The sequence below is a fragment of the Leptodactylus fuscus genome, chromosome 5 (genome assembly GCF_031893055.1).
Source record: "Leptodactylus fuscus isolate aLepFus1 chromosome 5, aLepFus1.hap2, whole genome shotgun sequence".
NCBI lineage: Eukaryota > Metazoa > Chordata > Amphibia > Anura > Leptodactylidae > Leptodactylus > Leptodactylus fuscus.
The window spans coordinates 130,433,987-130,457,246 of NC_134269.1; the positions used below are offsets into that span (position 1 = coordinate 130,433,987).

The window sequence follows — 23,260 nt, forward strand, 5'->3', positions numbered from 1 at the left end:
GACTCTGTTTTATCCCTTCTCCCCAGCCAGGTGTGCATGTGTATGGGGCAATTTTGAGTAATAGCTGTCCGGTGATCAATGGTTTGACCAAGAGCTATCTTAAGTCTATTGATGCCTGGGTTCACATCTGCAATGGTCTCTGATTATAATAAAACCACAACTCAGTGACATGACAGTTACCCGCAGTGCCATTGATCTTTAATGCAATCCATTTTGGTTTCCATTAATTTGACAGGAAGAATAGAGATGCTTGGTGCGCTATTTTCCCCTCACATTTAATGGAGTCTACAATGATGGCTATGTGCAGGACTGCTAATGCAAATGTGAACACAGCCTTACAATATTGTTGTGCTTTATTTTATACATAATTCCTACCTTTTCAATGACATTGAGAAATCTCATGAATGGGAATGTCATGGGTAGCTGCAAATTAGAATAGAATATGATAAAAAGACTTTATTAATACCAAATGAAAATTATAATGTAGCATTATAATTGTAATGTAATGTAGTAACGTCCAATTATCAATACACAAATCAAATTTAATACAAATACAATGTATTATTAATTCTGTTACTCTGTTTTGTTACATAAATTTGCATTCATTTATTTATTAGCTTGAACTGCAGCGCAAGTTGGTCATATTTTGTGAATAGTTTTCTCTATATTCATGTATATAGTGTGGATATCTTTATAGCAGGTATTCTATCCACTTCTGCCCCCACAACACATTCCATGTACTTTTCTTCTTTTATTTGCATTCTCATGCTCTATTTTTGTTCACTTGCAGACTGTGTAAAGTTGCTGCTGACGTCAGGAGCACGAGTAGATGCTACTGTTTCAAATGGCTTCACTGCCTTATGCACAGCAGCTGCTCAGGGACATTCAAAGTAAGGAGCAGATCACTGTGCAAGTGGAGCCTTTATTTCTTATGTCATATTTTTTTTTTTTTTTTTTTGTGGTATGTTCAATACATCGTAAAAGGGATTGTCCAGTTTCAGACAAATATTGAGTGACTAATGTTATTGTTTGTATAATGAAAAGTTCTACAGTTTTCCAGTATGCTTCAGTATCTGCTCCTCAGACTTTCCTAGATGTCTGCTTGCTGTCATTCGTTCTGCTAACTCCCAGTGTATAAAAATTAGTCCATGGTCATGTGATATATATACAGGTGCACAGCTCGTTACTAGTTAGGTGCCTCTTAATGAACTGTGCACACGTGTGTTCATCACATGACCATAGAATGTATATCACATGACCATGGACTGATTTTTATCCACTGGATGTAATCAAAATGAATGGCAGCAAGCAGAGATCTAGAGAACCATGAGGAATTGATACAGAAAGTGTATTGGAAAATTATTAAATCTCACGATCAGGAATTAAGAGGAAGCACGTTAAGATACATGGTTAGAGAGTAGATGAGGTTAGATGAAGACACAGGTACATCAAGTCCAAATTGATCCAGAAGAAATAAAATAAACCCCAAAACCCATAACGTAATATTTTTCCATTACATGGTACATTGTACATTACATTGTATCCAGGCCCTCTTTGAACTTGCACAATGATTCCACCATCTCTACATACTGTGGCAGTGAGTTCTATAGCCTCACTGCTCTTACAGTAAAGAATCCTCATCTATGTTTCTGTTCAAATTTTCTTTCCTTTAGATGCAGAGGATGTCACCTTGTCACAGTCACCCGCGTAGGAGTAAAAAAAAAAAATAGTTCTTTGTGCTGTCCCTTCATGTATTTGTACATTATTGGGTCTGTCTGTAAATGTCTTTTTTCTAAAGGGAATAATCCCAAATTTGTTAATCTATTCTTGTACTCCAATCCACCCATTCATTCAATAAACTTGGTAGCCCTCCTCTGTACTCTCTCTATTTCAATTATGTCCTCCTTGTACACTGGAGCCCATTATTGAAATCAATAGTCTGTGTGGCCATACCAATGATTTGTACAAAGGGATAACTATGTCCTTGTCATGAGAATCTATACCTCTTTTGATGCATCCCATAATTTTATTTCCCTTGGCAGCAGCTGCCTGGCACTGGTCACTAAAACTAAGCTTGCTGTTCACTAAAATCCCCAAGTCTTTTTTTTCAATCTTACCCAGTAATTTACTATTAAGTACATAATCATACATTTTATTTCCTCAACTGAAATGCAGAACCTTACATTTGTCTACATTAAACTTCATCTGCCAAGTGCTCAGTCATTTTGGACATTATCACTGTATTTAGTGTGTACTCTTGTGACTAGCTAATGGGACTCAATCAGAAAGACACAAGGGGCACAGCTATTAGATGTTATACCCACACACCAGCTCACTGCTTGGTCTCCATGCTCAGTTTTTTTGTTTTGTCTTTTTCCTTATAGGCTGTAGGCTCTTGCAAGCCCCAATGACCTCACTTCTATTGTTTAATTGTTTTGTCACACTGTGATGTCTAATGTCTATTTCAAAAACTATGTTAAGCTTTGAGGACTTTGATCTTCATTTTATGAATTTATATAGTATGATGCAAAGATGACACACAATAAATCCTGGCACTCTAAATGTATAGGCATAAAATGTAACACATTTAATCTAATCCTTGCTCTGGTATTTTCTTTAGATGTGCAGAGGAATTGCTTGCATACAATGCTGACATCAACGCTGTTGGTGGAGGACAAACCCCATTATATCTAGCTTGTAAAAATGGAAACTGTGAAACCGTTAAACTTTTACTGGACTCTGGTGCCAATCGAAATATTATGACAAATGTGAGTATGACTTTGTAAAACCTCCCAAATAGAATGCCTAAATAGCCAATAGTATGTCGAGATATATATACCTATAATATATGTGTGGATAGATAGATAGATAGATAGATAGATAGATAGATAGATAGATAGATAGATAGATAGATAGATAATGTAATTCTAAGGTTGTATGAATGTATACTAGGCTATGGCTCTAGTAAAAGATTGCTGAATACAAGTCTTTGTCTGTGTTCAGTTTCCTTGCACGTTACCTGAATGGGAGTCTACCACACCAATATTGTTTCTAAATAAGCGCAATGCTTTTAGTGGCCTAGCGCACAAACCTTTTTCTGGAAGTGTAATCTTGCTGTAGTATGCAAATTATCTGTTAGGGACGCCCAGAGCATAGCCTCATCTCTCAGAACCACCCGTGTTTCTCTGAGGTCACCACATACTGGGAACTGCCAACCTTTTATATTACATAGTGGTGCAGGGTGGCAACCCCAGGTGAAAATGGATGTTCTAGCAAGCTGGTCACACCCTGGGTGCACTGAACACCTCATTTGTATACAGATTGAAAGACGATTTTCTCGGCAGCAAGACTGAACTTTGACACAAACAAAATATGTTCACCAACCATCCCTTTACCAGTATATAAGTAAACTAGTAGCTATCTTGGTGGTGCTAGACTCCTTTTAAAAAAGCGGTCCAAATTGGGACCACGTCTTTCTGCTGCAGAAAACAAACTACATGGCACCTAAGTAGAGTCAAGTCAAGATAAACCAAACCAAGTCAATCTGGTACTATGTAGTGGAAACGTGGCTTCAGTTAATAATATTCTGATTATGTATAACTTAGGAGAATGTAGTCGCTGTGTTCTATTAGTCTGCAAGCAATGTGTATTTTTACCTTTATGATCTTGCTAAGTGGCTTGTGTTACACTACTTTACAATGTACTTTTTGAGTTCTTTGCCGTTTTCAAGATAATTTCTTGCAGTCAGTGAGAACCTTTCAATGACTAAAAATTTGTCTTGCCCATGTAATGAACACGCTGGTGCATAACTTCGTATACATGTTATATGAAAAGCAAGTGGTTTAGGTCAGGTTCACATCTGTGCCAAGTCCGCAAAGACTATGGGGTCCGCAGGTAATCGCTGTCTTAGGGGGCATTCACACGGAGTAAAGTGGTGCTGATAAAAAGACTCCCTTTGAGTTCAATGGGTTCCGCACAGAAGACTCAATGGGAGTCGTTTTATCAGCGCTGATTCTGCCGTGAGACACTTTACTCCGTGTGAATGCCCCTTAGCGGTCCAGCTGTCTCTTATGGGTCCCCCAGCAGACCCGAACAACGGAGACCCGTGAACAGATGTGAACCTAGCCTTAGAAGTGTGGATAGATTGCTTTTTTTTCTAACTTTGAAAGCCATCTATTCAGATTTATGCTGCATTTGAAAGATGATCTGAGATTTACTTTGCAATTTATTTTGCTGAGTGTCGAGATCTTTATTTTCCACATTAAGCTCTGGTAATGTCTATATTGATTTGGAATAGTCCTTAGTAACATAAATGCAATGATTTCTGCTTTTCTAGACTGGCTGGACACCATTTCATGCTGCAGCAGATTCTGGAAATACAGATTGTCTGACGCTCCTCATGTATTATGGAAGTCAAAGCCATTGTGATTCTCGCAAGGAATTTGATGTGAGACTTTATGATTTAAAGAATAATGACAGTGGTAATCTCGAACCTGTCATTTCGGCAACACTGATCAATAGTTCAGACAGTGAGGGATGGACAGCTGCACATATTGCAGCATCAAGAGGCTTTAAGGTATGCTCTTAAAAGCTTTTATTTTATTTTGTAATTATAATGTTAGATTTTGTAGATCGTCGTTCAAATGACTTTTCCTTCCACCCGGCTAGGTTCACATCTGCGTTCAGATTTCCATTCACCATCCCCCCCGAACAGAAACCTATTCCACTTAAAAAAGCGGTTACCCGTGGAAACCCGTTGAACCCCTAGACCAGGGGTGCCCAATATGTCGATCGCGATCTACCGGTCGATCGCAAAGGACGTATGGGTCGATTGCGGGATGCAGTGTCTGCTTGTTCACAGTGCAGGCTGAGAGTCGACTCTCAGCCTGCGCTGTGAACAAGCACTCCGGACACTTGCAGGCTGGGCAGCAGCAGCTCCGGGGGATGACGCTCTCCACTCTTAGGGATGGAGGGAGCCGGGGTGCTACTTGTTCACAGCGCAGGCTGTGAGAGTCATCTCCGTACACTGGAAGGCAGGGCTGCCGCAGCCCCAGCCTGCCAGTGTCCAGAGATAACTCTCAGCCTGCGCTGTGAACAAGCAGACACCGGGGATCCCTGGGCGGCCACAGAACGCCTCTGTCTCCTGCTCTCACGCTCTGCCCGACTCCGCCCACATGCCTTGCCCCACCCACATACACCCCCCGCCCACAGGCCTGCCCCGGCCCCGCCCACAAGAAGTGGGTAGTAGATCTTTTGCCTTGTTCAGTTTATAAAGTAGCTCACATGCTGAAAAAGTGTGAGCACCCCTGCCCTAGACTGTAATGGGGTCTGCTGGGTTTCCACCTGAAAAGCGAAAAGGCGAGTTCTAGCACTGGTGTGAACCCAGCCTTGAATGTATCTTTGTATGAGCATAAGCTCTACCATGAAATGATTCAAAACTTGGCAGCACATTTTGTAATATAATTGAGACAAGAGGCTTCCCGATTTTGTACAGTGAAAATAAAAGTAAGTATGAGCGCTGATTGGCTTCAGAGGTTTTTGTGTCCTTCCGTACCACCCATTGGGTATATACATCCAGAAGGTGGTTGCCTTGTTCTGCAAAGACATACTGGTACGTCCAAGCAGAACATAGCAGCTGGATTCCTCCTGCAACTGGGGCTAAATGTACCAGTCCCAGTTGCAGGGGAAATCAGCCTCCAACACAAAAACAGTGATCAGATGTCCCCCAAAGCTCTATTATGACCTTATGGGGACATAATGTAAAAATAGAATAGAACATTTAAAAAATGTAAATAAAATAATGTAAAAAATAAATAAATTAATACGCCAATAAAAAAAACAACATTATTAAAGATTATAGCCCCACCCCCGAAGACACCATACAAAATAAAAGTTACCATAACAGAGAGGAAAAACTATTTTATAAAGTTTTTCAGTACATCTTTGTGTTATTAAATTTAAAAAAAAGTGAAAAACAGGCTCGATTTACCTCCCATTTTGTTTATATTTTCCCGAATATAAAAAAAAAATTCAAACACATGCAAAAAATACAAACAACATATAAATAAAAATGCAGAAATTAGTTGAATAACACATGATAAAAATGTTACAGCGCTCAAAACCACACATACAAAAAAAACCCTAAAAGATATCTGGTCCTGGACCATAAATTTGCCCAGTACTGAAGTGGTTAAAGAGCTCCAAATGATGACCTGTGCTTGTAAAAGGACCATTAGAAATGTCAGCATATAGATGACGTTAATAATAATACACACAGATCTGCTTCATTTTATAAGTAAATGGGTTATAGTTATTGTGAAATGGAGATTTCTGGCAATTAATTTAGCTTTTGTAACATTTACATTTTTTTCCTAAATGGATTGTTTAAATAGTTTCTCTGTACAAGATTTAAAGGAACTTGGTAGCTCCTAGAGAACCATTACTGTGACTTGGAGTCACTACATTTGAGGGTTAATTCAACTGAGTAGTTTCTATGTATACCATTAAAATAGTAATGACTTCCTTAGTGCTGTCTTTAGTGTTCGGCTTTTCTTTTGTTCTCACTTTGCAGTTCACTACTTTTATCTCAGTGGGGGAAGTTAAATCACAGTCATGGGTGACAATGGTGAAAAATACTTCCCAAAGTGCAGATGTATTGTTTCTGAGCTTTTTTTGAGGGCTTTTGTTTAGTTTTTTTTTTTTTTTTCTAATGCAGATAGAATTTATTCTTTCTTAAATGATTGCTTTTATCTAATTTGGAATTGCATGAAAAGAAAGCTGTAAACACTGAGAGAAACTGTGCGTGATAAGGCAGTGTTGACACCGTGGCACCGATCATAAACCCAACAAGGCTCTGCAGATGTCTTTGTGGCAATAATGCATAAACGGTGAAAAAGATGGCAGCAGCACAAGTGCAGGACGACCTCTTAGAGGGTGAGTTGGGAGAGGTTGATGCCTGTTCTCAGAAGCTACAGCTTGGCTAAAAGAAACTAGCCAGGAAAATGGCAAAAAAAAATCACCCTCGGCATCCAAGATGCTGTAGCCGACACTCTGAAGTCTATTTATAGAGAGATATCTTTGCACACCAGGAAAGCGAATTTCAGCTCTGGAAGACGATCTGGTGGAAACGATCACCCCTATCAAAGACTTGTCTCAAACTCAAACAAAACTACTCGACAGAATAGACAATTTGGAAAATCGACAGACAGAGTAACCTGCCCCTGCTGGGTCTTCCAGAGTCATTCCCTGCCAGTGCATTGCCTCAAATTGTCTCCATACAATTTCAGGGGTTACCACTGTCACCACTCCTATTTGTTTTGGCAGTCGAACCTTTAGCTTTCACCCTAGGACATCCCCTATATTCCAGAGCATACCTATAGGAGACCTTGCCCTCAAGGTTACACTTTTTGTGGACAACATTTTGCTGTTTGTCAGCAATACCACAAAATTTCTACTACCTGAGATCTTCAACCATATTGTGCAATTTGGGAAAGTCTCTGGGTTTTGATTAAACCCGACCAAATGCAAAATACCTACCTTTGACCCCCTAACAATTTTGGATATAACTTTTATACCGACACTGGAACTATGGACTAATGCAACTCACATCAAGTACTTAGAGATGAGAGGGTTTACCTATATGAATACCTATATGCTCTAAAACCTCCACCCTTAATAAGCAAAATAATTGGAGAATTGAAAAGATGGTAGACGTTACCCATTAACTTGAAGGATGGAGTCCAACTAATTAAAATACGTTTTTCCAAAATACTCTATCCCCTACAAACTCTTCCATTATTACTCAATCAGAAGGGTATTAGGACCTACATAGCACCTTCATACGTTTTCTCTGGGCTGCCTTATTCTTCATGTTATTGACCTGCTCCACAACAATACACATTTTTCTAATCTTCATCTAGAATCGGCATTACTGGCCCCACAGAATTTTGTTGCAACCTTACACAATATACACTCAAGTCTACCCTGGGTGGCAAAGGAATCTTTGCCTTTAAGGAACACAATAATGACTTGGAAAATACTCATAAATAGATTTAAACTCTCTTTCCAGCGTTACTGACCTCTAAAGGAGCATACCGCGTTCTGAGCTGGCAAAATTAATTAAAGGGATCCAGCTATTTGGACAGCTCCTGAATCCTTCAGAATCCAGTCTCAAAACATCTGGAGAGCTGGCTTAGAAACTTGGAATTCCTAGCCGACAAGATTTCCAATTCATGCAACTGCTCTCACTTTGTACCAAAAGACTTCAAAACTTAGAGGGTGAGATAATGACAAACACTTTGACTTATTAATAGGCTCAGCGTGAAAATCCCTTTCTGACCCATATCATGAAATTTGGGAGGATAGGGACTTCACAGAATGAAAAGTCCAACTTCTAACTATCAATCTGTCTCTAACCTCCCCTCCATCTGCAAAGTCTTGGAATGTTTGTTCTGTTCGCATTTAATCTGCTCTCTTCTAGACCACTTACAATCCGGCTTCTGCACTCTACTGAAACAGCCCTTACATAAGTCTCCAATAATCTCTTGACAGCTAAATTTAATGGTAATTAGTTTCTTCTAATTCTTCTGGATCTCTCCACAGCATTTAACACTGTTGACCACCAACTCCTCCTCACTATGTTCCGCTCTGACGGCCTCACATATACTACACTCTCTTGGTTCTCCTCATATCTCTGACTTCACTTTCAGTGTCTCTTTCCCTCTTCCCCTTGCTGTTGGGGTTACTTAGGCCTTGGTCCTAGCACCCCTGCTCATCTCTTTCAACACAGCCCCTATTGGACAAAATCATCACTAGATTTGGCTTCTGATACCTAAGGACACCCAACTATATACCTCATCCCATGATATCACCCCTGCACTAATACAGAACACCAGTGACTATCTCTCTGCTCAGTAGTTGATACCTTTTTTAATGGCTAACAAAAATTGATGACAGATTGCCAGCTTTCGGGACTGCTAAGGTTCCTTCATCAGGCTGGTATAACACACTATCTGAAGGCAAGCACATTTATATCATGAAATTTGTCATCAATTGTCAATCTGTCATCAATTTTTGTTAACCATTAAAAAAGGTATCAACTACTGAGGACTCTCAATTTTTACATTTCATATCCACTGGCTAATACGGTACAAAGATTAAATTTTTCTTATATCTCTCTGCTGTCTCAAATATCATGTCTTCGCCTTATCTGAAATTGAATCTCTCAAAGACTGAACTACAGCTGTTTCCATGATCTAACAGACCTAACCCTGATATCTCCATTTCAGTCTCTGGTCTTACCATAACTCCTAGGCGGTATGTTCGCTGCCTCTGGGTTATGTTTGACGCAGACTTTCCTTCACCCCCTCCCCCCATACCCAATCACTCGCCCGCTCATGTCATCTCCACCTCCAAAAACATCTTCAGAATCCGGCCTTTCCAAACACCATTTCTGTAACTCCCTAATGCTAGGTTCACAATATTGTCACCTCTCTGTTGTTCAGGTCCATCACAGACCCAAACAAAGGAGAGACAGACCACTAAAACAGTGGTAACACAGAAAGCCCTGTGGACCCCGTCAACTATAATGGGGTACGTTTTTTTTTTTAAACAGAAAACACTGATTTTCAGTCAGACACTGCAAGTCTTGTTGGCGACTGCAGTGCAGATTTGAACAAACCATTCTAGTAAAAAGAACTAATGACAATTGATGATGGTAACTGATGACTTTGGAGCAGAAATTTGTGAAAAAGCCTGATGACAGCTGATGTATTTTTTACATTGGTTTTGGTTTGGCTTCTTTTAAGCATGTTTCACAGAAGCTCTTTTTTTATTGTGAGGTGGAATCAAGTAGCTTGGAAAAGACAAATGTTGAGTCATGGGAAGAGCACCAGTTGTTGTTATGTGAAAATAAAATGAATACTACTGACTTTGTCCATTATATATGGCAGTAATGGTCCTTTTTTTTAATGTTTTTATTTTCTGATTGTAGATTTTGTTTTTGTTCTATTTTCAGTACACTGTTACAGAGGTTCCCAACTTCCCTAAGCTTTTTCCCTGCCCTTTTCCCCTGATTTGATATTATTCATATCATAGTAGCTGAGATATTAGAAACAGACTTTTCCATGCCACCCTTACAAAAGGAACACATTCCATTTCAACTCTAAAATGTATCTCCAAAAATGTGGAAGTATAACCAAATTAGGTTACTTCCACATATAACCTATTGTGGAAGTAACCTAGTTATGCAAATAACTTTATAGGAGCAGAGGGAATTTTTTTTATCTATAATAAAGAGATCCATGGATACATAATATATAGAGATGAGCGAACAGTGTTCTATCGAACTCATGTTCGATCGGATATTAGGCTGTTCGGCATGTTCGAATCGAATCGAACACCGCGTGGTAAAGTGCGCCATTACTCGATTCCCCTCCCACCTTCCCTGGCGCCTTTTTTGCTCCAATAACAGCGCAGGGTAGGTGGGACAGGAACTACGACACCGGTGACGTTGAAAAAAGTAGGCAAAACCCATTGGCTGCCGAAAACATGTGACCTCTAATTTAAAAGAACAGCGCCGCCCAGCTTCGCGTCATTCTGAGCTTGCAATTCACCGGGGACGGAGGTTTCCGTCCAGTTAGCTAGGGGTTAGATTCTGGGTAGGCAGGGACAGGCTAGATAGGAAGGAGAAGACAACCAACAGCTCTTATAAGAGCTAAATTCCAGGGAGAAGCTTGTCAGTGTAACGTGGCACTGACGGGCTCAATCGCCGCAACCCAGCTTTCCCAGGATCCTGAATGGAATACACTGTCAGTGTATTCCCGTATACCCGATATATACCCCGATACCCGTTCCAACGGTGTGCTCCCCCACCTTCACCCCAGAAATACCCTGCAAGTCCCCTAGCAATAGGATTGGGGCTATATACACCCACTATTTTTGCTACTGCCATATAGTGCCATTGTCTCACTGGGAATTCAAAGAATATATTGGGCTTACATATAACTTCAATTCCAGGGAGAAGCTTGTCAGTGTAACGTGGCACTGACGGGCTCAATCGCCGCAACCCAGCTTTCCCAGGATCCTGAATGGAACACACTGACAGTGTATTCCCGTATACCCCATATATACACCCCAAATCCCCGTTCCAACGGTGTGCTCCCCCACCTTCACCTCAGAAATACCCTGCAAGTCCCCTAGCAATAGAATTGGGGCTATATACACCCACAATTTTTGCTACTGGTATATAGTGCCATTGTCTGACTGGGAATTCAAAGAATATATGGGGGTTATGTGCACCCACAATTTTTAATACTGGTATACAGTGCCATTGTCTGACTGGGAATTCAAAGAATATATGGGGGTTATGTGCACCCACAATTTTTACTACTGGTATACAGTGCCATTGTCTGACTGGGAATTCAAAGAATATATGGGGGTTATGTGCACCCACAATTTTTAATACTGGTATACAGTGCCATTGTCTGACTGGGAATTCAAAGAATATATGGGGGTTATGTGCACCCACAATTTTTAATACTGGTATACAGTGCCATTGTCTGACTGGGAATTCAAAGAATATATGGGGGTTATGTGCACCCACAATTTTTAATACTGGTATACAGTGCCATTGTCTGACTGGGAATTCAAAGAATATATGGGGGTTATGTGCACCCACAATTTTTAATACTGGTATACAGTGCCATTGTCTGACTGGGAATTCAAAGAATATATGGGGGTTATGTGCACCCACAATTTTTACTACTGGTATACAGTGCCATTGTCTGACTGGGAATTCAAAGAATATATGGGGGTTATGTGCACCCACAATTTTTACTACTGGTATACAGTGCCATTGTCTGACTGGGAATTCAAAGAATATATGGGGGTTACGTGCACCCACAATTTTTGCTACTGCTATACAGTTCCATTGTCTCACTGGGAATTCAAAGAATATATGGGGGTTATGTGCACCCACAATTTTTAATACTGGTATACAGTGCCATTGTCTGACTGGGAATTCAAAGAATATATGGGGGTTATGTGCACCCACAATTTTTACTACTGGTATATAGTGCCATTGTCTGACTGGGAATTCAAAGAATATATGGGGGTTATGTGCACCCACAATTTTTAATACTGGTATACAGTGCCATTGTCTGACTGGGAATTCAAAGAATATATGGGGGTTATGTGCACCCACAATTTTTAATACTGGTATACAGTGCCATTGTCTGACTGGGAATTCAAAGAATATATGGGGGTTACGTGCACCCACAATTTTTGCTACTGCTATACAGTTCCATTGTCTGACTGGGAATTCAAAGAATATATGGGGGTTATGTGCACCCACAATTTTTAATACTGGTATACAGTGCCATTGTCTGACTGGGAATTCAAAGAATATATGGGGGTTATGTGCACCCACAATTTTTACTACTGGTATATAGTGCCATTGTCTGACTGGGAATTCAAAGAATATATGGGGGTTATGTGCACCCACAATTTTTAATACTGGTATACAGTGCCATTGTCTGACTGGGAATTCAAAGAATATATGGGGGTTATGTGCACCCACAATTTTTACTACTGGTATACAGTGCCATTGTCTGACTGGGAATTCAAAGAATATATGGGGGTTACGTGCAACCACAATTTTTGCTACTGCTATACAGTGCTATTGTCTGACTGGGAATTCAAAGAATATATGGGGGTTATGTGCACCCACAATTTTTACTACTGGTATATAGTGCCATTGTCTGACTGGGAATTCAAAGAATATATGGGGGTTATGTGCACCCACAATTTTTACTACTGGTATACAGTGCCATTGTCTGACTGGGAATTCAAAGAATATATGGGGGTTATGTGCACCCACAATTTTTAATACTGGTATACAGTGCCATTGTCTGACTGGGAATTCAAAGAATATATTGGGGTTATGTGCACCCACAATTTTTACTACTGGTATACAGTGCCATTGTCTGACTGGGAATTCAAAGAATATATGGGGGTTACGTGCACCCACAATTTTTGCTACTGCTATACAGTTCCATTGTCTGACTGGGAATTCAAAGAATATATGGGGGTTATGTGCACCCACAATTTTTAATACTGGTATACAGTGCCATTGTCTGACTGGGAATTCAAAGAATATATGGGGGTTATGTGCACCCACAATTTTTACTACTGGTATATAGTGCCATTGTCTGACTGGGAATTCAAAGAATATATGGGGGTTATGTGCACCCACAATTTTTACTACTGGTATATAGTGCCATTGTCTGACTGGGAATTCAAAGAATATATGGGGGTTATGTGCACCCACAATTTTTACTACTGGTATATAGTGCCATTGTCTGACTGGGAATTCAAAGAATATATGGGGGTTACGTGCACCCACAATTTTTGCTACTGGTATACAGTGCCATTGTCTCACTGGGAATTCCACAAATAATTTGGGGATTCATTCACCCTACATCTCAGGCTCTTGCCATATTCACCCAGGTTGTCAGTGCTGCACCAGCTCGTTCCCAGACAGCTCGGCCCGAAAAACACGTTACCTATATAGAGGATTTGGACAATGAAGACAACATGTTCTAAATCTAATGTCTGCACCTTCTCCAGAATTAAAATAAAGGCAGCGTTTAACTTTCAAATAGCACTGCACAAAGGAAGAGCTTATCAGCTTGTCTCATGACATGCTACTGAAAAGTTTCATTTGTGTATCTTAATGTAAATATAGTTGTATAAGCTTTTTGGGTTTTAGGCACTGCCAAGTTATTTATTACCACCCGCTCCCTTATAATGATGATGACGCCAAAGTCACTGTGGGTGTTCAGAGCTCACAGCTTTGGGTGACATTTGTCTTGCTCTCTGTCGGTACCAGCTGTCTTTTTGGATACCGTAAAGTTATTTTGACTTTATTAACAGCTATAGAAGCTTTAGCCAGGTTGTGACGGTGTGTAACCCTAACAACACTAAGTGGGATACACATTAATAGTCAGTCTATGTACGCTAAACGTATCACTGAAGTAATTTTTTTTCCCTCTCCCCTAATATAAGAAAGGAACAGACATTAGACCTAGACCGGGGTTCGAGGCTTGAAAAAATCCAGTATTATTTGTTCTTCATGATGTGAAATATGTGTTGAAAAGCAACCCAAGATGAAGTCAGCCATGTGTGCCAGTGTGTTACTTGGCATGCCTTTGCTGGCCCCAACTGTAAGGGTCACTCTCCATTTCCTCCATTTTCCACTCCCCTTCACACCATTTGTGGTGAAGCAATGGGTTGCACTGAAGTGCACCCTCTAGCCTCGTGTGGGATAGGGACATCAGATGCCACTCCAACCCCCTCGTCTTCCTCCGCCAGCCAACGGTGCGAAGATGAGAGGAGTGTGCTCTGAATGTTTTCTGCCTAGCAGAGGCTAGTTCTCACTTACGAAAATGGCCCCACTTTGACCTGTATATCAGGCACAATGGTGTAGGTTTCAAAGAAACATGGCACCAACAAGTTGGAAAACGTGGGCCATGCGTGGACCGTGTTTGAGTCTGGCAAGCTCCAGATCTGCTACCAGGTTCCAGCCATTATCACAGGCGCAAAAATGCCAGGCCCCAGGTGTAGCAGGGAAAAAAAAATGCCATCTCAGCCAGGATGGCATCCCTGACCTCGGAGGCACTGTGCTGTCTGTCCCCCAAGCTGATCAGTTTCAGCACGGCCTGCTGACATCTCCCCATGCCAGTGTTACAGTGTTTTCCGCTAGTAGCTGGGGTGGAGGTTGCAGCTTCGTAGGGTTTCAGTCTACTCCTGCCATGAATTTTGGCCTGGGAGAGGAGATAGGCCACCCCAGTTTGCACCCGGGGAACAGACTCCACCACATTCACCCTGCCTGTCATTAAAGATAAGCACTGCAGCATCCCTGACCACAGGCGCTTGTCCATGTGTCGGTGGTCAAGTGGACCTTGCAGCAAAGCGCAGAGCTCTGGGCCCGACTGATGTTATGGGACACATGCAGGCGCAAGGCAGAGACAGCACACCAAGAGAAGTAGTAACGGCTAGGCCCAGCATAGGGAGGTGCCCCAGCTGCCATCTGCTGACGGAAGGCCTGGGTCTCCAGAAGCATAAACAAACACCAACATCTCCAGGGCCAGCAGTTTATCGATGAGGCTGTTACAGGCTTGGGCATGGGGGTGGGTTGTATTGTACTTCTGCCTGCAATGAAAAGCTTGGGAAATGTGGAGTGGCTGGGAAGAGGCGCATGATGGTGCAGACCAAAAGGGCGCATGAGGGTGAACTCCCCAATGTGTCAGAGATAGGTGTGTAGGTGTCCTTGCATCATATACTTGCACCATATTTGGCTTTGGAAGTTAATTTTGTGCCAAAAAGTGGTTAAGACAGCGATCCCTCAGCTACTCCCGTTACACTGTCTATTGAAGTTACCATCTGTGGAAGTGGACCACCATTTCTAAGATCCCAAAGGAAGCAGGCAAGAGATGTGCAGTTCAGAAAAAAAGATGAGAAAATAAGTTTAGGCTGTAGAGCACAGAGGGATCGGAGAGGACAGAGCTGGTGTCGGCCAGGTATTCCCACAACATGCGCCTATACTTGTCCCTCCTGGTGACACTAGGCCCCTGAGTGGCAGTAATTTGTCCAGGGGGGCCATTAACGTGTTCCAGACCTAGGAATAAGTCTTCCAACAGGGTAGAGTTTTGCATGCCTTTGCTTCTACCCACTGTTTTTGCTGCTTAGCTTCCCTCCACATCTACTCTGCTTTCACCCCTAAACATCACCCCAGTTTATGCCTTTGCTTCTACCCAGGTTTTTTGTTGATTTAGCTTCCCTCTACATCTACACTGCTTTAGCCCCTAGACATCACCCCTGTCCATGTGGGGTCGGTGGCCTCGTCATCCACCAACTCCTCTTCCAATTGCGCACTGCCCCCTTACTGCAAACCGCACATGACCACAGCTTGCCTTGATGGCAACTGTGTCTCATGATCCCCACTTAGGTCCAGACAAGTCGGTGGCGGGTCCAAAACCCCAAAATTGGAAGGAAATGGCAGATGCTGCAGTATTTCTAACACCTGTTCCTGGTGCTCGGGCCTGGTCTGTGTTGTACCCTGCACCCTGCTTAACGCATCTGCCATATCCGAAGTTGTGCTGAGCGCATGCTAATGTTTCGTGTCCAGTGCAATGGATGGGATGGGATTTCACATAAGTCTGCCACCCATGGCCACTCATGGTTGAGCAACTGAGGGAGTTGACTTTGACGAACCCGAGGGTTTTGGAGTTGGAACTACATCAAAGGTCTGTGCTGCTCACACACTCTGCTCAACACATGATATGTTTAGTGCCAGCAGTGTGGAGACGTCGCACAACAGCCGTTGTTCCAGCAGGTACAGGCGTTGTAGGAGTGCATAGAGGCTAGCAGCGGCAACTATACACTTTAAAAACTATCCGCACAAGCACCACACTTTCACCAGTAGCTCAGGAACATTGGGGTACCTTTTTCAAAAGATTAGCAGCAATGAGTTAAAAACGTGGCCCAGGCATGGAATATGTTGCAGGCTGCCAAGCTACAGAGCCAATCCCAGGTTACGGCCATTATCACACATGACAACATGCCTGGGCCCAGGTGCAGTGGCAAAAACCACATTGCCGTCTCATCGAGGATGGCATGACTCACTTTGTAGGCAGTGTGCTGTCTGGCCCCCAAGCTGATGAGCTTCAGCACGGCCCGCTGACGTCTCCCCACACCAGTGTTGCAGCGTTTCCAGCTCGTAGCTGGGGTCAATTTAACAGCGGAGGAGGGTGGTGTTTCAGCCCTCCTCCCAGGAATGTTGTGTGGGGAGACAAGTCAGGCCACCACATTTTGCGACCCGGTCCACGCCTCAACTACATTCAACCACTGTGCCCAAATTGAAAGTTAGCGTCCCTGTCCGCATGCACTTGTCCATTCGTAACTGGTCACATGGAACTTTAGGGCTAAGCGCTGAATTTAGGGACCGCCTCATGTTTGGGGGAAAGTGCTGGTGTGGACGGCACAGTGCGGTGGCGCAGTAGACACTCTGCCCAAAAAGGGCAGAGTGTCCCCCAGCCGGGATTCCAACATCTCCTGGGCCAGATTTCTTGAGATGAGGCCGTTGAAGCCTTGGGCATGTGGGTGGGTTGCGCTGTACTTTAGCATGAAATGAAAGGCTTGGGAGATGGGGAGTTGCTGGGAAGAGGCGCATGATGGCGCGGGCAAAAGGAGAAATGGCAGGAAAAGGTGAGGATAAGGGTGAACTCCCCAAAGTGTCAGAGGCAGATGTGGGGTGTCCTGGCTCCTGGTCTGGACTGCAGCGCCAGCCCTGTCAACAGTGGAAGAGGCAGTGGCCGCCAGGCCAAACGACGATTATCCTGCGCTTGCTCTCACCCACTGAGCCCAGGGCTTGCCTTCCAAATGATGGCACCCGCAAGAGGTGGTGAGATTCCTCTCCGCAGATCTCCAAACCATCTTGGACTTGCAAATTGCACTAAATTTGTCATGTAACTGACATGTATATGATGAGTCTATCCATTGTCTGTTCATTTTGGTGAAAGTCAGCCTGTCAGCTGACAGACAGCTGTGCTTGTCAGTGATGATGTCACCGGCTGCTTGTACCCCCAGTTTTTGCTGCTTAGCTTGCCTCCACATCCACACTGCTTTTGCCCCTACACATCACCCCTATCCATGCCTGTGCCTCTAGCCATAAGTCTGCCACCCATGGAAACTCATGGTGCAGAAAGTGAGGGAGCTGACTCTGAGGAACCCTTGGGTTTTGTAGCTGGTACTCCATCAAAGGTCTCTGCTGCTCACACACCCTGCTGAACATACGGTATCTAGGGTTAGAGCGTGTGGTGACCTCGCACAACAGTAGGTGCTTCAGGCAGATGTAGGCCTTGCTGGAGTGTATTGCGGCTAGCTCCAGGTACTGTAGACTTGGGAAAGTGGGTGTCCAAGTGCCGCACTTTCACCCTTAGCTCAGCTAATTTGGGGTATGTTTTTAAAAATCATTGCACCACTACATTGAACATGTGGGCCAGGCATGGAACGTGTTGGAGGCTGGCAAGCTCCAGAGCCCTCCAACAAGCTAAAAAACCTGGCCCCAGGGGCAGCGGGGATAAACAAATTGCCATCTCATCCAGGATGGCATCCCTGACCTCAGAGGCAATGTGCTGTCCGTCTCCCAAGCTGATGAGCTTCAGCCCAGCCTGCTGACGTCTCCCCACACCAGTGTTGCAGCGTTTTCAGCTCGTAGCTGGGGTCAATCTAACAGCGGAGGAGGAGGAGGGTGGTGTTTCAGCCCTCCTCCCAGGAATGTTTTGTGGGGAAACAAGTCAGGAAAATTCTTGAAACGGGAGAGTTTTGCATCTTTGCCCTTGCTGCCTATGGACATCCCTTTGCCTCTAGCCACCATTTTCCCTGCTTTGCTTGCCTCCACATCCACACTGCTTTTGCCCCTAGACATCACCCCAGTCCATGCCTTAGCTTGTACCCCCAGTTTTTCCTGCTTAGCTTGCCTCCACATCCACACTGCTTTTGCCCCTAGACATCACCCCAGTCCATGCCTTAGCTTGTACCCCCAGTTTTTCCTGCTTAGCTTGCCTCCACATCCACACTGCTTTTGCCCCTAGACATCACCCCAGTCCATGCCTTAGCTTGTACCCCCAGTTTTTCCTGCTTAGCTTGCCTCCACATCCACACTGCTTTTGCCCCTAGACATCACCCCAGTCCATGCCTTAGCTTGTACCCCCAGTTTTTCCTGCTTAGCTTGCCTCCACATCCACACTGCTTTTGCCCCTAGACATCATCCCTATCCATGCCTCTTCCCCTAGCCATAACTCTGCCACCCCTGGAAACTCATGGTGCAGAAACTTTGGTTGCTGACTTTGAGGAACCCTTGGGTTTTGTAGATGGAACTCCATCAAAGGTCTGTGCAGCTCACACACCCTGCTCAAGATATGGTATTGTAGGGTTTCAGCGTGTGTGAATGACGGACAACAGCCTGTGTTTGGACAGATGTAGGCCTTGCTAGAGTGTTTTTAGGCTAGCAGCGACTCCTGTGCACTTGCAAAAGTGGGCGCACAAGCGCCGCATTTTCAACAGTAGCTTCGGTACATTTGGGTATGTTTTTAAAAAACTTTGCACCACTAGGTTAGACGTGGGCCAAACATGGAACGTGTTGGAGGCTGGCAAGCTCCAGAGCCGCTACCAGGTTCCAGCCATTATCACAGGCGTAAAAATGCCAGGCCCCAGGTGTAGCAGGGAAAAAAAAATGCCATCTCAGCCAGGATGGCATCCCTGACCTCGGAGGCACTGTGCTGTCTGTCCCCCAAGCTGATGAGCTTCAGCACCGCCTGCTGACGTCTCCCCACACCAGTGTTTTAGCGTTTGCCGCTAGTAGCTGTGGTGGAGGTTGCAGCGTCGTAGGGTTTCAGTCTACTCCTGCCATGAATTTTGGCCTGGGAGAGGAGATAGGCCACCCCAGTTTGCACCCGGGGAACAGACTCCACCACATTCACCCTGCCTGTCATTAAAGATAAGCACTGCAGCATCCCTGACCACAGGCGCTTGTCCAAGTGTCGGTGGTCAAGTGGACCTTGCAGCAAAGCGCGGAACTAAGGGCCCACCTGATGTTGAGTGACACGTGCTGGTGCAAGGCGGGGACGCCACACCGGGAGAAGTTGAGACGGCTAGGGACGGCATAGTGAGGTGCCACAGTTGCCATCAGGTCCGGGAAGGCGGGAGTTTCAACAAGCCGGAACGCCAACCTCTCCTGGGCCAGCAGTTTAGCGATGTTGGCGTTCTAGGCTTGCGTGGGTGGGTGGTTAGCGGTGTATTTCTGCCGGCGCTCCAATGTCTGAGAGATGGTGGGTTGTTGTAAAGAAGCGCCTGATGGTGCCTTTGATGGTGCAGGAGAAGGAGATAAGACAGAAACAGGGGAGGATGAGGGAGAAGTCAACAAAGTGGCGGAGGCAGATGAAGTGATGTCCTGGCTCGTCCTCTGGAGTGCATCGCCAGCACTGTGAGCAGAGGCAGTGGCATGAACGGCGGGCGACGTTTGTCCTGCCGTTGCTGCCTGCCACTGATTCCATTGCTTGGATTCCAAATGACGGTGCATTGAAGTGGTGGACAGGTTGCTCTTCTCAGGGCCCCTACTCGATTTCGAGAGGCAAATTGTGTAGACGACACTATATCTGTCCTCGGCGCATTCCTTGAAAAAACTCTACACCTTCAAGAAACGTGCCCTCGATGGGGGAGTTTTTCTGGGCTGGGTACAAAAGGGAACATCTTCGGACATTCCGGGTCTGGCCTGGCTTCGGCAAAGCAGCTGACCTCTGCCTCTGGACATGTCTCTGCCTCTAGCTACCCTTTTTGGTGCTGCACCTGCCTCAACATCCACACTACTTTCCCAGCTTGACATCTGCCTTGTCCAGGTGGGGTCGGTGTCCTCGTCGTCCACCACCTCCTCTTCCAACTCCTGTCTCGCCTCCTCCTCCTGCACAATGCGCATGTCAACTGGCTGCCCTGACAGCAACTGCGTCTCATCGTCGTCGATGAGGGTGGGTTGCTGGTCATCCGCCACCAAATCGACCGGAGATGGAATGGAGGAGACTCTAGTGTTTGAGCATCTGGACACAGATACTCGTCTGTTAGGTCCGTGGAATCGCGAAATGGAGGGGCAGGTTGCGGTACAGTCAAAGGAAGGGAGAACAGCTCTGGGGAGCAGGGACAGTTGGGGTTATTGTTCTGGGAAGATTGGGAATTTTGGGTGGAAGGAGGACAAGACTGTTGGGTAAGAGGAGGTAGAGGCTGACTGGCTGGTGGACAATGTGCTTTAAGCGTTATCCGACAGCCATTGCAAGACCTGTTCCTGGTTCTCGGGCCTACTAATCTTTGTACCATTCAGCCTAGTTAATGTGGAACTTTTGTGCAAAGCGCAGAACTTAGGGCCCGCCTGATGTTAAGGGACACACGCTGGTACAAGGCTCAACTCACCCTAAGTGCCAAAAACACTGCTGGTGCAAGGCTCTACTCATGCCAAGGGCCTCAATCTCTGCTGGTAGCTCAGCTTAAGGTCATGTAACTTTGTTTGGAAGGGCTCATGTTAAGGGCTAGAAAAGTGAATTTTGGAAGGTCTTACCACATCACACACACACACACACACACACACACACACACACACACACTCAAAATGACAGTTAAGGGTGAGGGCTTTTGGAATTCCCATTGCCTATTCCATTTGTGGTTGTCATGGGGAACGTGATTTAAAGGGGTGGTTGTTACTGTTTGTTGAGCTTAAATTGGGGTTTGTGTCCATCCATTTGGGGAGTAAAGAAGGTTTCCAGGTATTTTCCCACTTTGATAGAGGTTTTTTTGAATGTGGAAAGTGTGTAGTTGTTAGGCAGTGATGTTGGGGTAATAGAGGGTCTTTGGTGTGTTAGATGCCCCCAGACATGCTTCCCCTGCTGTCCCAGTGTCATTCCAGAGGTGTTGGCATCATTTCCTGGGGTGTCATAGTGGACTTGGTGACCCTCCAGACACGGATTTGGGTTTCCCCCTTAACGAGTATCTGTTCCCCATAGACTATAATGGGGTTCGAAACCCGTTCGAACACACGAACATTGAGCGGCTGTTCGAATCGAATTTCGAACCTCGAACATTTTAGTGTTCGCTCATCTCTAATAATATAGTTTATTATACAACGTATATTGACGATCTTCTTTTCATATCTTGAACTAGTCTTCAGAACTAAGAACTGGCCATCAGAACTAAGTCCACACAAAAACATACCTTAAAACTGTGGACTGTAATAGTCTTCTCAACTATCGCAGTTTCCATCATAGAAAATGGAGGGACAGTGTCCCATTTGGCCAACTTCGGAGAATTGAGTGAAAGTATACAGATAATATAGACTTTGAAATCCAGAGTAAAGTCATTCTGAAATGGTTTCAAGACACATATAGTATCCTAAAAGCTTGACTTGCAGCACATACTAGAGTGAGGAGTCTGAAATAAGCTGATTGCCTAATCCCAAAGGACCTGATAAAATCAAACGATTTCCAACACTACTTTATAAGCACCTACAATTCCACACATAATAGAATTTTGTCCATTTTATCCAATTACTGGTACATATTATCAATCTATTATTTAGTTTAAAGTCTGAAATACTATTAACACACTTACTAATTCAGTTATCCATGAGAGTTTTTGTTGAAAATGCTGCCAAACCATTAACCATAGTTGTAGCACAGTGAGCTGTTGAACCACGGGAACATTTTGACATTCTAACAAATATTAATTTATTGACAAATACTCTCTAATATGAGACATGAAGGAATATCATCAATATAACCAGTTAATAAATAACACTATTCATAAAGTAATATTCATATTCACCTCTTTCTTTCCATATTTATTTCTAGTTTTATTCTCATCCTGCTCTGTAATTATAATCTCTTATAATTACTTTTTTGTTCCCTTTTTTAAAAAAAATATTTTTCTTCTTAGCTTTTAAAATTACCTATGGTTACCCTGAAAGAACTTCTGTCTCTTTACAGTTGGTATATAACTACTGCCACAATTTCCCTTCTATGTAATGTAGGATAAGTGCGATTTGAACACACAGCGAATATATTTCAACTTCTTAAGTGCTTAGGGCGCATGCGCACTGAACATACTGTGGTCATATCACATTGCACTCTAAGTGGCAAGTGCACATGTCAGCCTTTGTCAGCTTGTGATTGTCTTACTGAAGATATCCGCTGTTTGGAACTAAAGCTGGCCATAAACTTTGTGGCAATATGTCCAATAACTATTTCCCCAACCCCTCATACACATGCACACACAGTTTGACTAAGCATGCATGTGTTCTCAATAGTAGATTGAGCCGATACTAAACTTCTCTAGTAGTGGTTCATCTTCCCTGAAAACAACCTAGTATAATGAAATCCAATTGGCTATTTTTTGCTCTCCCGATGACTGCCATTGGGAGGAGTTAGGAGGCCCCGATATACATTAAATGTCAAGTAGGCATGCAGAAAGTGTGGATTTTGACTAACATTAATCTGTTGTGCAGTTTAATGGGCCAGTTTAAGGAATAATAAAGTGACTGGTCAACCAAGCAGACACTGACAAAACGTAGTATTTGATACAAGGGCAAATCAAACACTTAAGAATGGGCATAAAGTTATTCTAAAGCAAGTGTGTTGTGCAGTGGCATCACTAGGAATGGCGG

The 23,260-nt window shown here is 43.8% G+C and overlaps 1 protein-coding gene across 1 annotated transcript in view; it reads left to right on the top strand.

Moving 5' to 3' along the window:
* Positions 1-23,260, top strand: part of CTTNBP2 (cortactin binding protein 2) — a 97,984-nt gene that overhangs the window by 46,289 nt on the left and 28,435 nt on the right. Inside the window, exons 6-8 of the mRNA XM_075274206.1 lie at positions 791-890; positions 2,621-2,768; positions 4,337-4,576. Of these exons, the coding sequence (XP_075130307.1) occupies positions 791-890; positions 2,621-2,768; positions 4,337-4,576 (488 nt within the window). The remainder of the gene's footprint in view (positions 1-790; positions 891-2,620; positions 2,769-4,336; positions 4,577-23,260) is intronic.